General features: G+C 35.5%; 1 protein-coding gene across 1 annotated transcript in view; it reads right to left on the bottom strand.

Annotated features, from left to right (window-relative positions):
- Positions 1-15,526, bottom strand: part of STK3 (serine/threonine kinase 3) — a 465,914-nt gene that overhangs the window by 191,863 nt on the left and 258,525 nt on the right. The window contains exon 7 of the mRNA XM_043968349.1: positions 2,206-2,343. Within this exon, the coding sequence (XP_043824284.1) occupies positions 2,206-2,343 (138 nt within the window). The remainder of the gene's footprint in view (positions 1-2,205; positions 2,344-15,526) is intronic.

Genomic DNA, 15,526 nt, shown 5'->3' with positions numbered 1-15,526 from the left:
GCAAGTCACTTAACCCCCATTGTCCCGCCAAGAAAAAAAAAAACAAAAACAAAATAATCTTGTGAGGTGGGTAGTACAAAATTTAATATCCCCATTTTAGAAATGAGTGAGCTGAGGCCAAGAAAAAAACAAATTATTTATCTTATATTACATGACCCTTAAGTAATAGACCCAGGATTTAAACTCAGGTCTTCTAACTTTTATATCAGCACCCTTCCCACTATATCATGTCACCTCTAACAATGAAACCAATTCTACCAATTTATTTATTTTCTATGCAAAGAAGATCTGTGAGCTACCTTTCTATTCAAGCTGCAATTTCTTTAAATCATATGATTTCATCTATAATGAAAATGCCCATTTTGATGTGGTTCACCTCTTTGAGGAGAACATGTTCAACAATGAAGAGATTAATATCTCACAAAGTTATGTTAATACTTCCTTGTGATTTTTAATGACTTCTGTCCCTTTTGCTGCCATGATCTGCTGTGGACACAGAAGAGGGCTGCATAGGACTAAGACCAACTTTTTACTTTTGGTTATTTCATGGCCAAAAAACTAACTCTGCTAGGCCATGTAGATATGAAGACAAAAACTCAACAGTACCTGCTCTCAAGAAGCTTATATTCTGTTGGACCAAACAATAAGTATATGGAAAATTTAATACAAGTTATATGCAAAGTGATTTCCAGAGGAAAGGCACAGATCTAATATGAAAGATATTTCATTCTATTTGGTTTTTTTTTGTTTTTGTTTTTGTTTTTGTTTTTGTTTTTGTTTTTGTTTTTGTTTTTGCAGGGCAATGAGGGTTAAGTGACTTGCCCAGGGTCACACAGCTAGTTCAGTGTCAAGTGTCTGAGGCTGGATTTGAACTCAGGTTCTCCTGAATCCAAGGCCAGTGCTTTATCCACTGCGCCATCTAGCTGCCCCATTCTATTTGTTAACAATGGAATGTAGGTTACAGTGAAAGGGTAGGGTAGACTAGGGATGTGGGAGGAATGAGTATAAAGGAGCAGGGAGTGGCACCCTGGAAATGGGGCCTCAGCCTATGACCTGGAATTGCTAAGATTGTCTGCAATCACAGGCAATAGACTGTTATGCCTTTTACTATAGAATGTGAAAGCATAGGACGTATTCAAAAGACAAAGTAGTCCAAAATGACTGAAGCACAATGAAGTAGAAGGGAGTAATCTGAAATAAGATCTGAATGTTGGGTCCCATCAGGCCATGGCAGGATCTGAATGCCAAGCAAAGAAGAACTTTACTAGGCAGGAAATAGGAAGTCACTAAAGATTTCTGAGAATAAGAGTAAAAGGATCAGATCTGTATGTATGAAAAATTACTCTGACATCAAGGATAGATTGAACATCAAAATTATTCTGACACCAAAATTACTCTGATATCAAGGATAGACTGAATGAGTAGGAATTAGAGCTGGGAAGATTCATAAAAAAGCTTACAAAAGAGTCTAGAAAATTTTAAAGAGTCTAGAAATTTTTAAATTATGAGTTTATTAACCTAGGGTAAAATAAAATTCTTGGTTTTCTTTGTTTTTGTTTTAATGGGGCATATCTATTATGTGTTCAATAGCTATTGAAACATCTGTTAGGAGAATAAAAAAGAAACAAATATATCCAGGTCCCATGTGACTAAGATGACCTGAATAATTTGGGGTGAAATTTGGGTACTTTTCAGCAAAAAATTCTTGCTACCCTACATGCAAAATTTATTATTGGCAACAATGCTGACTCTTCTTTACATAATCTTAGACTTCATTTTTGCATCATATCATCCTTTTCAAAGAGTTCAAAGATTTCTTCTATATAGCATATATCATAATAAAAAAATGAAGAAGGTCAGTCAGAATATATGAGAAAGAAAATGGACAGCATATGAACAAAGCAGAAGGACCCAGTTTCTGAACACAGAATCCTTTGAAAAATTTGTATTAAAATAAAATTAAAGTGGTCAGCTAACTTTTTTAATGGTTAAAAACTGAGATGGAAAAGAAATTGGGGTAAAAAACATGTCAAAACATAGAAGACCAAAAAAGGATTAAGAGGGAGAAGTTGCTATAACGTGCATCTTGGGAGGTTTAAGTCATACTAAAGTTTCCTGAATTATGAAACTCACAGCAGCTTTGGCTGAAAGCCAGGAAACAGGGGCAGGAACAAAGTGACCTCCTTGAGTAGTGTATGTACTGACCTGCAAAAGTTGTGTTGCTGTGGCTCTCTGCTCAGGACTCTTCACTAAGCATTTCTTCACAAAATCCGTGAACTCATCAGACCAAAGTTCTGGTTTCCGGAATGTTGGTGGTGGATTTGTGGGAATCATAAAAATAGCCTAGGAAAAAAAATGAAAATCCACATCAACAGGTGAAAAAAAATCTGCAAAAATCACAAGAGCACAGTCAAATAAACAAATCTCCTTATCCACCTTAGTTATCAGACTTTAAATCTGAAGAACAAATTTTAACTGGTCTAAGATTTCCAGTAAGATTTAGATTCAGGAAGCAAGTCCATCTGCTACCAATGTAGCCACTTCCCATTAAATTTCCTCTATTTAAACTGTACCTCATTGAGCACATCATTCTTTATTTTATCTATTACTATGGATCAGTCTCCAGAGAAGATTTTTCATTTCTGACCCTCTTAAGAAACTAAGGGCATTTCCTGGTTTAAAATATTCCTCTTGAAAAAGGCAGATATACTTCCTACCCCTTAATTATATGTATGCATATCAGTTATGTAGAAGCATAGCAGCCTAAAGGGCCAATAGTAGTCTCAATGATCACAAATATTCTTGGTGATGAAGATATTAACACTATTATTTAAAATAAAACTTGACCAGAAAATATTTTAAAATATTTTCAATTCACTCCATATCTTGATGTGGAATAGATGACCTTTGATATCTCTATATGCTCTCTCATTCTCTAATACATCCTTCCAATAATCATCTCTCTAAAGCATAGATATGCTTGTGTAATTCTTCTTCTCAAATGTACTTAGGGACTCCTTACTTAAGTTCGAACTTTTCTGCCTGTCACCATACTCTTCTGATCATATTTTATATTACACCCCTCTGCATTTTCTATAATATTGCCAAAGTAGGTTTTTCTCTAACCCAAGCCATGCCTGCCCTCCTGGTTGTCTTTTCTTTCTATCTAAAGAATGGCCTTTCCATTCTTCCTCATTGAATTTCTACCTTCTAAAATACATCTTAAATGATGTTTTTTTCCTTTGAAGATTTCCCTGGATTTCCCCCTCCCCCCCATGCCTGCCCATCTCTTTGCCTCTTATGTAGAGATTTCTTTTGCAACATCTAATACATATCAGGGAATGCTGTATATTATGGGGATCTTTATTTGTGACACATCCCTCATTAGTCTATAAGCACCATGGTAGCTAGTAATCTACCCAAACTTGGTCTCTCCCCTAGAACCTAACAGTGTTATAGTAGGTACTTAACACATGTCTGTTACTACTCTATTAAAATCATAATTAGCATTTTAACAAATTATAAAATTTTACTACATGTGCACATACACACACACGCAAACACCCCTTGAAATAATGGGGAAAATGTACAAAAAAGATTAACTGAAGCAAAAGGAAGAGGTAAGAGAAAGTATTTTGTAACCAGTCTGCTTTATAGATCAAAGTCCAGTGATAATTTTAATAAAATTTCTTAAGAATTAGGAACAATTGCCAAATCAGTAACTTCATGTAGAATTTTTACATTTTTTTCGATGTTCATTTTTTTAGAAGCAGTACAGTGAATGTAAATAGCCACTTCATAGAAGTATATGTAGTTATACATGGAACATTTATAGGCCTCATTTCCCTTATCAGCAAAATCATATTAGATATTTCTCATGTCCCTTTTTACTCCAGAATTCTAGTATTCTATTCACTTTTTTCCTTTTTTTTTCTTTTTTTCTATTCACTTTTGTAGGCTGATAGTACTAGTTATCATTTTTATTAGAAAATAATGCCTCTCTTGTGAAGAAACCAGTATAAAGACAGAGTGTATGTATCTTTCTTCTAATAAATTGTGAATACAAGCTTAAAATTGAAGGTAAATGCATAATTTGCTGCATATAATTGCTGTCTTGCTGAAAGGCTTTTGGTTAACAATTTTATAAATGTAGGTCAGACTTTAAAGGCACAAAGAAAGCTTATACAATTTGTAAAAGAAGAATAACACATACTTTATAGTCGAAATTTTAATTTAAAGTGAGGTTCACTGGTAATACAGCAATCTGAATACAGAATAATTAATGAATATAGGCTATGTAGAAGAGGTCTAAAGATACCCTACAATGAATAGGTAAGAATAATCCTAATCAATTTAATAAGTGATATGTAAATGAGGAATTAATACTGTTTTGAAAAGTCTATTCTCGGGGCAGCTAGGTGGTACAGTGGATAAAGCATCGGCCCTGGATTCAGGAGGACCTGAGTTCAAATCTGACCTCAGACACTTGACACCTACTAGCTGTGTGACCCTGGGCAAGTCACTTAACCCTCATTGCCCTGCAAAAAAAAAAAAAAGTCTATTCTCTTAGTAGTTTATATACCATCTTGTAATTTTGTTTATTCTAATAAATTACTTAGCAAACTTAACATATAAGAGGTCAATTGCCTGTGATACATAAATTAGGCTTTCAAGTTTTACTTGATGACATGACATCTAATTCAGTGGTCATAATTAGGTATGGGTGGATAGAAAGGCAGGAGAGATGTTTCTGAATCTACGTTGATGAGTATATAAACACACCAGTCAGGTAGAATGCAAACAAAGGCTTCTTGTAGAATTAGTTGAGTTAACACAGGACTGAATGCTGTTTGACCTCTTCTACAACAGCTGTAGCTAGACTAGAAATGGCTAATAGCTTCCCAGCAGGGGATGAAGCTGTCTGTTCCTTTTCTTCCTTGCCCTTTACCAAGTTCTTCATATCTCTTACTCCCTTCATAAACACACTTCTGATGCAGAAGATTTTTTTTTATTGTTCAGTATTTTGTTATTTTCCAGTTACATATAAGGATAGTTTTCAACATTTGTTTTCATAGGATTTTTAGTTTCAAAGTTTTTTTCCCACCCTCCTTCCCAAGACAGAAAGCAATCTAATATAGGTTATATATGTCCAATCACACCAAACATATTTCTGTATTAGTCATATTGTGAAAAAAGAGTCAGAGCACAAGGGAAAAACCTCAAAAAAGAAGGGAAAAAAAGCCCCAAAATAGAAACTGTATGGTTCAATCTGCATTCATAAACCAGTTCTTTTTTTCTGGATATTGAGAACATTTTCTAATATAAAGCTCTTTGAAACTGTTTTAGACCATTACATTGCTAAAAAAGAGCCAAGTCTATCACCATTGTTCATCACAAAATGTTGCTGTTACTGTATACAATGTTCTGGTTCAGCACCTCTCAGTCAGCATCAGTTCATGTAAGTCCTTCCAGGTTTCTCTGAACTCCTCCAGTTCATTATTACTTTTCACATTGATTTTTTAAAACTTTGTGTCCTAAATTTTCTTTTCCCTCCCTTCTTATCCCTCCCTATGAAAACCAGCAATTCAATATATGTCATACACGTGCAGTTATGCAAAACATCTTCTCATTAGTCAGGTTGTGAAAGAAAATAGACAAAATACCTTTAGAAAGAGGAGCTAACAAAATTATACTTCAATCTGTATTCAGAAACCATCAGTTCTATCTCTGTTGATGGTTTGCATTTTTCATACGTCCTTCTGATAGCATCCTGCTCATTATTTCTTTTACAGTTACTATTGTTAACTGTATTACCTCCATCTTATTCCCTCCCCTTGATATTTACTCTATTTCCTATCTTCCTTCACCCTATCCCTCCTTGAAAGTGTTTTGCTTTTTACCGCCCCCCTGCCCCAATCTGCCCTTCCTTCTATTGCCTCCCCCCACCCATCTCCTTCCCCTCCCACTTTCCCACAGGGAAAAATATATTACTATAACCTCTTGAGTGTGTATGTTATTCCCTCTTTGAGCCAATTCTGATGAGAGTAAGGCTCACTCACTCCCCCACTCCTTCCCCATCTTCCCCTCTACTCCATAAGCTTTTTCTTGTTTCTTTTATGTGAACTACTTTTCCCCAATCCACCTCTCATCCTTCCCTTTCTTCCAATGCATTCCTCTTACTCCTTAACTTTATTTCGAAGATGTCATCATGGGTCAGCTAGGTGACACAGTAGAAAAAGCACCAGCCCTGGACCCAGGAGGCCTCAAGCCCCAATCTGGCCCCAGACATAAGCCACCCCACCCTGCCTGCCCCACAAAAAAACAAGGATAAACAAAAAACAAATGCTTTACAGATATCATCCCTTCATATTTAATTCACACCTGTGCCCTCTAAGTATATTCCTTTCAGCTCCCCTAATACTGAGAAAAATCTTATGTATTAGAAGTATTATCTTCCCATGTAGGAATGGAAACAATTTAATCTTTTAATATCCCTCATGATTTCTTTTTCCTGTCTACCTTTTTATGCTTCTCTAGGGTCTTGTATTTGAAAGTCAAATTTTCTATTCAGTTCAGGTCTTTTCATCATTAATACCTAAAAGTGCTCTTTTTCATTGAAATCCTATTTTTCCCCTGAAAAAGTACAACCAGTTTTGCTGGGTAGGTAATTTTTGGCTGTAGTCCCAGTTCCTTTGCCCTCTGGTCCTTTAATGTAGATGCTGCTAGATTTTGTTTTAGCCTTATTGGAGCTCCACAGTATTTGAATTCCTTTTTTCTAGCTTCTTGCAATATTTTCTCCTTGACCTGGGAGTTCTGGAATTTGGCTGTAATATTTCTGGAAATTTTCCTTTTGGGATCTCTTTTAGGAGGTGATCAGTGGATTCTCTCAATTTCTATTTTACCTTCTGCTTGTAGAATATCAGGGCAATTTTCCCTGACAATTTCTTGAAAGATGATGTCCAGGCTCTTTTTTTGATCAAGGCTTTCAGGTAGTCCAATGATTTTCAAATTCACTCTCCTGGATCTATTTTCCAGATCAGCTGTTTTTCCAAGGAGATATTTCACATTTCCCTCTATCTTTTTATTCAATTGGGTTTGCTTCACTGTGTCTTGGTTTCTCATAAAGTCACTAGCTTCCATTTGCTCAATCCTAATTCTTAGGCAATTATTTTCTTCAGAGAGCTTTTATATCTCCTTTCCCATTTGACTTTTCAAGCTGCTGACTTTTTTTCTCATGACTCTCCTGCATTGCTCTCATTTCTCTTTCCATTCTTTCCTCCATCTCTCTAAATCTTCCTTCTATCTCTCCTACTTTCTCTTCAAAGTCCCTTTTGAGCACTTCCATGGCCTGAGACCAATTCATATTTTTCTTGGAATCTTTGGATGTTGGAGCTTTGACTTTGTTATTATCTTCTTCTGAGGGTGTATTTTGGTCTTCTCCTCCCCCAAAGAAGCTATCTATTGTCTACTGTCTTTTTTTCCTACTCATCTCAGCCCAGAAGCAGATGTCTGATTGAAATCTGATTTTCTATGGTCAGAAGCTTGGCATGCCTGTGCCGCCACCACTAGATCTGGCCCACTGGTTCAGAACCAGGGTACATTGCCCCAACTCCAGCAGAGACTGCAGCCACTTCACCCTGGCCAAACACCAAACCCCCTCACCAGTTCGTGAGCCAAGCCTCAGAAGAAGCCACTGGCACTGAAGACTCTGAGGTGCTGGAAGCACTGTCTGTTCCTGGCTGGGTCCAGACTACACACTGAGCTCCTCTCTCAGCCCAATCAGCAGGTGATCTCAATTGCTGTCTTTGGCTGGAAAATAGCCTCAGTCTGTTCTTATGTGTGTTAAGCTGCTCTGGGTTTTGTTTGCTGCTGTTGTTGTTTTTTGCCATACTTGGGAGTGAGTGGATGGGTTTATCTGGAGTTTGTGAGAGTCACAGCCTCTCCTCCACCATCTTGGCTCCACCAGAAGATTAAATTAAGTGACTGAAGTGGATTCCAAGCAACAGTAAAAGGAAAACCAGTAAATAATAACCTTAAGAAGGAGAATATTTAAGGGAATCTAACAATTACCTAAGAACATACAAGACAGTTTCATCAGACATGTGTAGGTCATAGACAAAATGAATGCAAATAAATTTGTGTGCCTAATATTTTCATACAGATAACAATAATGATACCATAAGAATACTAGGTTATAACTGTGTATTCTAGAGTTAAAGAAGATGAGTCACCCAACAACTAGAGAAACTTTCAGGTTACAAATGGAAAAAAAAAACATAAAAAGAAATCAGTAAATATAGTGATTTGTCATGGATATTATCATATACCCACATGATTATCTTCAAATATGATTTCTTCACTATAAATTTTTTCAGTAATATTTCTGAAATATTTTTGAAATATACTCTAATAATAACGGCTACCATTTATATAGTTCTTTGCAGATTATAAAATGCTATTTGTTGTACCCCCAAGAACTTAGCAAGCCCAATAAATGCTTGTTACTTGACTTTCCTTCACTACCCTATATGTCCTCCCAACATTTATTAGATGAGGAAACCATGGCTCAGAAAGATGAAATAATTTATTAAAGGTCACACACCTAGTAAAAGTGAAAGAGCCAGAATATATACCTACATATTCAGCTTATAAATCCATTGCTCTTTCTACTATACCACACTGCCTTCCATTTATTGGAATCAACAAAACAAACTTAATAACTCATCACCCTTCAGGAAAAATAAAAATAAAAACCAGCTTGAAATAATAGCTTTAGCAACGTCACTTGATAAAAGGAATAATAGTACCTTCTATCTATTCAAAGGCATTTCGCATGTATCAGAACTATATGAGCTTAAAGATCAGAGAGGGTAGGAATGACAGCTTTTCCTTAGTTGCTTATCTACTTCCTTTTTTTTTTTTTGGTGGGGCAATGAGGATTAAGTGACTTGCCCAGGGTCACACAGCTAGTAAGTATCAAATGTCTGAATCTGGATTTGAACTCAGGTCCTCCTGAATCCAGGGCTGGTGCTTTATTCATTGCGCCACCTAGCTGCCCCCTGCTTATCTACTTCCAAGATAGAGGGGGAGGTAAAAGCAAGATTTAAACTCTTAAATAATGGCAGAGACAATTATTCTAATAACAGGAATGGTTGGCAGAAAAAAAATCAAGGAACAAATTGACAAATTCAAATTAATAAATACTTTGAATTAAATGCTTATTAATTTTATTAAGTGACAAAGATGATTTAGTGAAATACCACTATAAGTTAAAAGATATTAGAGGAAATGAAAGACAATACTCATTTTATAACTCATGATCATGATCATTTTTTGAATGTGCTCATGACATCAGAGGCTAGCTATGAAAGTAACCACAAAAGTTGTTTTTGTTTTCCCCCTGAAAGGAAAATAAATACAAACATAATGCAAGACTTGTGATGGTAAAGAATAACAAAATTTTCTCATGAACAAAACCTATCTTCTTTCAAGATACAGCACTAGTCCTTGCACATATGGGAATTTTATGCAAATATAGTAAAAATAACAAGAGTTTCCTAAAAGTCATCCTTCTAAAACAAACAGGCATATAAATTATGCAAAATACCTATTAAACATGTGTGTACTTGGTAGTATTCTATGAGGAGTGAAGAACAGAAAATTACAAAAGAATAGTTTCAAATACAGCTATAATATAGCTCAGAAAGTTTCCACTCTAGGTAGGGAATAAATAAATAACAAAAGACTCACAATAATCAGAGAACAATTAAGTGCTAATAACCCTTCACTAAAATCCAACTCCATGTCTTTATCATAATGTAAGGGAAAACCTGGGGTCTAAAGAGTAGCTATGTCATCAGGATTATAAATTCTAGCAAAGACAAAATAGTACTACCCAGTTAGAGATTATGTGTCTGTCCTCTAATAACCAACCTAGTTAAATATGGGAAGATTCATCACCAGAAGATTGGTTACCAAAGAGTAATAAAAAATTGTTCTTATTTTACTACAGAAACTCTTAAGGACGTTCATAGTATCCACACTGATTGAATCATGGAATTCATGAAGTATTACAGGGCTAAGCTATATGATACATTAGACATCTGTGATGTAGCAGAAAAAGTACTAGACTTGGAGTAAAAAGGCCTAAATCTGGACCCCAGGTCTGACATTTAAATATCTTGGTGAAGTCATTTAAATTGTTTAAATCTCACTTTCTCAATCCGTAAAATGGGAATATTATTTGTACTATCTACCTCATAGGGTTTTTCCAAGACAAAATACAAACTTCTCTGGTTGGCTTTTAAAGTCTTTTACAATCTTTCTCTGGCCTACCATTCCTGGCTTACTTATGATTCTTTCTCCTTCATATATGTTATGTTCTATCCCAATAGTTCTACTTGCTATACTCAATGCCTGTAATGCATTCTGTCCTTGCCTCCACTTTAGAGAATCCCTAGCTTCCTGCAAGCTCAGATCTAGTGCTCTCTCTCTTATAAGAAGCCTATCTTGATCCACCCAATAATTAATGTTTTTTACCCCTACCTCTGAGAAATTACCTTATGTCTACTTCATATATGTATGTATTTCCATTTGAATAGAAACTCTTTGGGGGCTGGGACTATATAATTTTTCTATCTGTATCTCTAGAGCCTAGGATATAGTAAATACTTAATGAATGCTAGTTAAATAAATGATAGGGAAGACTAGTGAAAAGCTACCATGATAAATGACACAAAACTACCTTGTTTTTTTAAGACCAAAATACTTTTGTCAGGTTACTAAGTGAAAGAATGAACATTCTGAACTCTGACTTCTGAAAAACACTCTGAAACTACTAGCTCTAAGCTCCTAGGATTACCTCTAATTGCTGGAAAGTGATATATTACATTGTCTATATAATACTTTTCTTCTAAACTTCTGTTATATATTGATGGATAACAAACTCAGTTATTTCTGTCCTTGAAGCTAATGATCTCCTCTGAACTTTGAGCTACCTAGTTGCAACCTTATCTATAGATAATCTTAACATATCAGGCTCACCTCTCCAGTAGCTATTAGAAACCCAAGGATAAAAAGACTAACTCTAACTGCTGTTGACACAGTGAGTCTAAAATGTCCATCCTCAATTCACTAACAGCCATTTAACTTGACAGTATGTGGTACAAATAAGGCTGGATAAGAATCATGAAAATGATGCAACATTAAATATATTTGCAGAAAGCTGATTTGCCTTCCTTTTATTTTCACCTATAACTAACCAGAAAAACATCCTTTCAAGTAATTTTTTCTCAGTAAATAATGACTATAATAAAGAAATAATGTCTATAAGAGAAAAAAAGAGCTCAGGAATAAGGAGAAATTTACCTATCAGGCAAAATGGATAAGATATTTACTTTTAGAAAGTGACTATATTAGTAATAAATTTAATTATCAGAGGATGTAAAGAACTGGGATTACTGGCAGAGGATGTTTAAATTCCAAGCAAAAGCAATATTTTGCAAAAGGGTTTCCCCACAACCATTACAAGCACTTCCAGAAACATTCCTGCTTTTCAGGCAGAAGGACCCTTTCTTTTAATAGACCAAGTACTAAAAGGCAGGTTAAGTGGAAGGTATCTTGGTAAATAAAAGAGTCAGAAGCTTAGACAAATCTATTACCTCAAGATTTAAAAAAAATAATAAGAATAAGCACTAGTTATATAATGTTATCTTATCTCAAACACCATTTTGATTGAAGAATATTATTACTGAGAAAGATAAGTTTCTCATTTTATTTGTTTCTCTACTCTGTGTTGCTTAACTACCTTAAACCTTTGATTAGACTTTAAAAAGAACTTCCCTGATCATAAGCTGACAATTGAAAAAAGGAAAAAAAAAAGTTTATGGGTCTGAATGAAGATACTTCCAGTCCTCCCACTTAGACTACCTTTCAACTTAATTGCAGTTTCCAAGGCTAAGAATCCAGAAACACCTATGAAATTAGTAAAGAGACAGACCAAAGAAACTATTACCTAACAGGTAAAATATAAGGTTTTTTTTTAAACATAAGACTTTAGGCTTTCCACAATCTGATTCCAACCTTTCTTTCCAGTCTTATTTCATGTTCTCCTATGTACTAAATAATTCCAGTCAAACTACTTAGCTGTTCTTTATCCTCATCTTATATTTTTTTTACCTCCATACATTTCTATTGTTTCTTCCCATTCTCCCAAACTGAGATATATGCCCTCCTTACCTCTACCTGCTGGAATTATTCAGCTCTTCCAAGGAAAAGATAACCTGTTAGCTCCTGCATGAAGTCTTTTTTTCTTTTTTATCATAAAAGTATTTTATTATTTTCTAGTTACATGTAAAGACCGTTTTCAACATGTTTCCATAATAATTTTCCAAATTATTTTCTCCCTCCCTTCCCTCCCCCCCTCCTAGACAGAAAGCAATCTGATATAGGTTATATATGTATAATCACATTAAACATTTCTGTGTTACTTATGTTGTAAAAGAAAAATCAGAACACAAGGGGAAAACCTCAATAAAGAAAAAAATTCAGAATGAACAGTTCTTTTTACTGGATGTGGAGAACATTTCCCATCATGAGTTCTTTGGAATTGTCTTAGATCATTGCACCACTGAGAAGAGCCAAGTCTATCGTGTTTGATAATCATATAATGTTGCTGTTACTATGTACAATGTTCTCCTGGTTCTGCTCACTTCACTCAGCTTCAGTCCACTTAAGTTTTCCAGGTTTTTCTGAAATCTACCTGCTCATTATTTCTTTTTTGTTGTTGTTTTTTTTGGGGTTTTTTTGGGTTTTTTTGTGAGGCAATTGGGGTTAAGTGACTTGCCCATGGTCACACAGCTAGTAAGTGTTAAATGTCTGAGGCCGGATTTGAACTCAGGTACTTCTGACTCCAGGGCCGGTGCTCTATCCACTGCGCCATCTAGCTGCCCCTGCTCATTATTTCTTACAGCACAATAGTATTTCATTACATTCATATGCTACAACTTGTTTAGCCATTCCCCAAATGGTGGGCATTCCCATGATTTCCAATTCTTTGCCACCACAAAGAGAGCTGCTATAAATATTTTTGCACATGTGGTTCCTTTTCCCTTTTCCATGAAGTCTTTCAGGACTTCTCCTAATTTGGGGGGGAGGGGCAGGGCAATGAGGGTTAAGTGACTTGCCCAGGGTCACACAGCTAGTAAGTGTCAAGTGTCTGAGGACAGATTTGAACTCAGGTCCTCCTGAATGCAGGGCTGGTGCTTTATCCACTGTGCCACCTAGCTGCCCCAACATCTCTTAAATGAACATTTTCCTAAAATATTTTGCTAGGATCTCTTCTTTACCTTATACCATTTAAATATCCAATTTGTACATTTACATGGGCTTTTGGAAATAAAGTTGAGGATCACTCAAAGGACAATAGAAAGGTACATGGTGGGTCTGAGTAGGCTAGAACATACCACTGTGAGAAATTGCCAAGTACTTAAAAATGCAATCATGTTATAAGGATTTATTAGGAATCTACTATATGCCAGGCACTATGTTAAATGGGAAAGACAATATGAAAACAACTATGTACAAATAAGATATATAAAGGATAAATTAGGGAAAATCTTAGAGGGAAGGCACTAAGATTCAAGGTGGGCTTATAAAAGGCTTCTTATAGGGGGCAGCTGGGTGGCATATTGGGTAAAGCACCAGCCCTGGATTCAAAAGAACCTGAATTCAAATCCAGTCTCAGACACTTGACACTAGCTGTGTGATCCTAGGCAAGTCACTTAATCCTCACTGCCCTGCAAAAATCCCCAAAAAACCAAAACCAAACCAAAACCAAAAACAACAAAAACAAAGCAATGAAAGGTTTCTTATAAAAGTGGGACTCTAGCTAACACAAAAGAACTCAGGAAAGCTAAGTGGTAGAGTTGAGGAAGGAGGGCATTCTAAGAAGAGGGGACATTCACTGAAAACGTCCAGATCAGAGATAAGTATCTTATAAAAGGAACAGCAAGGAGACAAGTATCATGGATTGCAGGGTATATTAAGCAGAGTAAGATAGAAGGAGATTGTAAAGGTGGGGAGGAGAGGGAAGGTTCAAGGGGTTTTAAAAATCAAATAGAGGATTAATTGAACGTGTGGAGATGAGAAGAGGTAGGGTAGGGGAAAAGGAGTGTTCCATACATTTAAGGAAGACCAATTTGACAACTGATGAGAAAGTGTTGGATTCCCAGGCAGAAGACCTGTTCAAAGCCCAGCTCTGCCATCTGTGTGATCCTAGTCCCTCACCTGGAAAATAGGGGGTATTGGATTCTAAGGTCCCTTCTAGCTTTAAATCTACAATCCTAAGAATAACCCTGTGATATAAATAGCATGGGCATAATTATCTTCATTTAAAGGATGAGGAAATGAAGGCTAAGAGAGGTCAACTTTAAAAAGTTGTTTAATAAAGAATACTGTTTTTTAAAGCAATATGATAAGGATAGCTAGTTATACTGCATTTGAGAAACCCCACGGTGTTTTTAATGATCCCAAACTTATACTTGAAACAAAGGTCCATATTTTCTTTTTTTTGGTGAGGCAATTGGGGTTAAGTGACTTGCCTAGGGTCACACAGCTAGTAAGTGTTAAGTGTCTGAGGACGGATCGCTCCTGACTCCAGGGCCGGTGCTCTATCCACTGCGCCACCTAGGTATTTTCAACACCAATATTGTTTCACTAATATTATATGGTTGATAAGATACCACAGTTTAAATAAGAAGTTATAAGTGACCCAAAAGATAATGGAGAGACTGATAGTGGGAATAAGATTATAGCAAATGACTAACAATGAATTGCCCAGGAGAAGAATGGATAATATTATAAACAATATATAAACAGAAAAGGAGGTGGGCCAGCCATGTACTGAAAAACAAGCGATAAATAATGGAAAAATTTATGTGCTTCACTGATAACCATGAGATATAAACAGATCTAAACAAGCATCTCTAGCACATTACCCTGAACCTCCCCATGAAACATTTAAGACATGTCCTGAACTTGATTAGTATAGGATGAAAAAACAAGGATACACAACAATAAAATCACAGATTCACTGAAATATTCAAGATAATTCTTTGTTATATTTTATATGAAAATTACTAGAAATTTTAAAAACATTTTAAAATGTTAGTCATAATTAAAATTTGAAAATATATTAAATATGCATATTTCTTCACAGGAGATATATACATTTTCTATTAATAAAGCACAAATTCAGCAGGATTTGAATGTAATCTTTTTGAAACATAAAACAACTTATCCATAAGTTAAACATATTTTGTTCAAAAGCTGTAGGTGTATTTTTAGCTATTTATTTTGGTACACAAGAGCAAGACACGCAAGTTATGACATTGTAATCTTAAAAGATTCTCTTCATTTCCAATATTATGGGGAATTCCAGACGCCACAAAGAAAAAGAGAGAGGGGAGAATTTATGTGGAAATACATACATACATACATGACAGTATGTCTAACTTCTTTTTTAAAA

The sequence above is a fragment of the Dromiciops gliroides genome, chromosome 1 (assembly GCF_019393635.1).
Source record: "Dromiciops gliroides isolate mDroGli1 chromosome 1, mDroGli1.pri, whole genome shotgun sequence".
Lineage (NCBI taxonomy): Eukaryota > Metazoa > Chordata > Mammalia > Microbiotheria > Microbiotheriidae > Dromiciops > Dromiciops gliroides.
The sequence above is the reverse complement of the archived record's forward strand: the minus strand, read 5'-3'. Positions and strand labels throughout refer to the sequence as shown.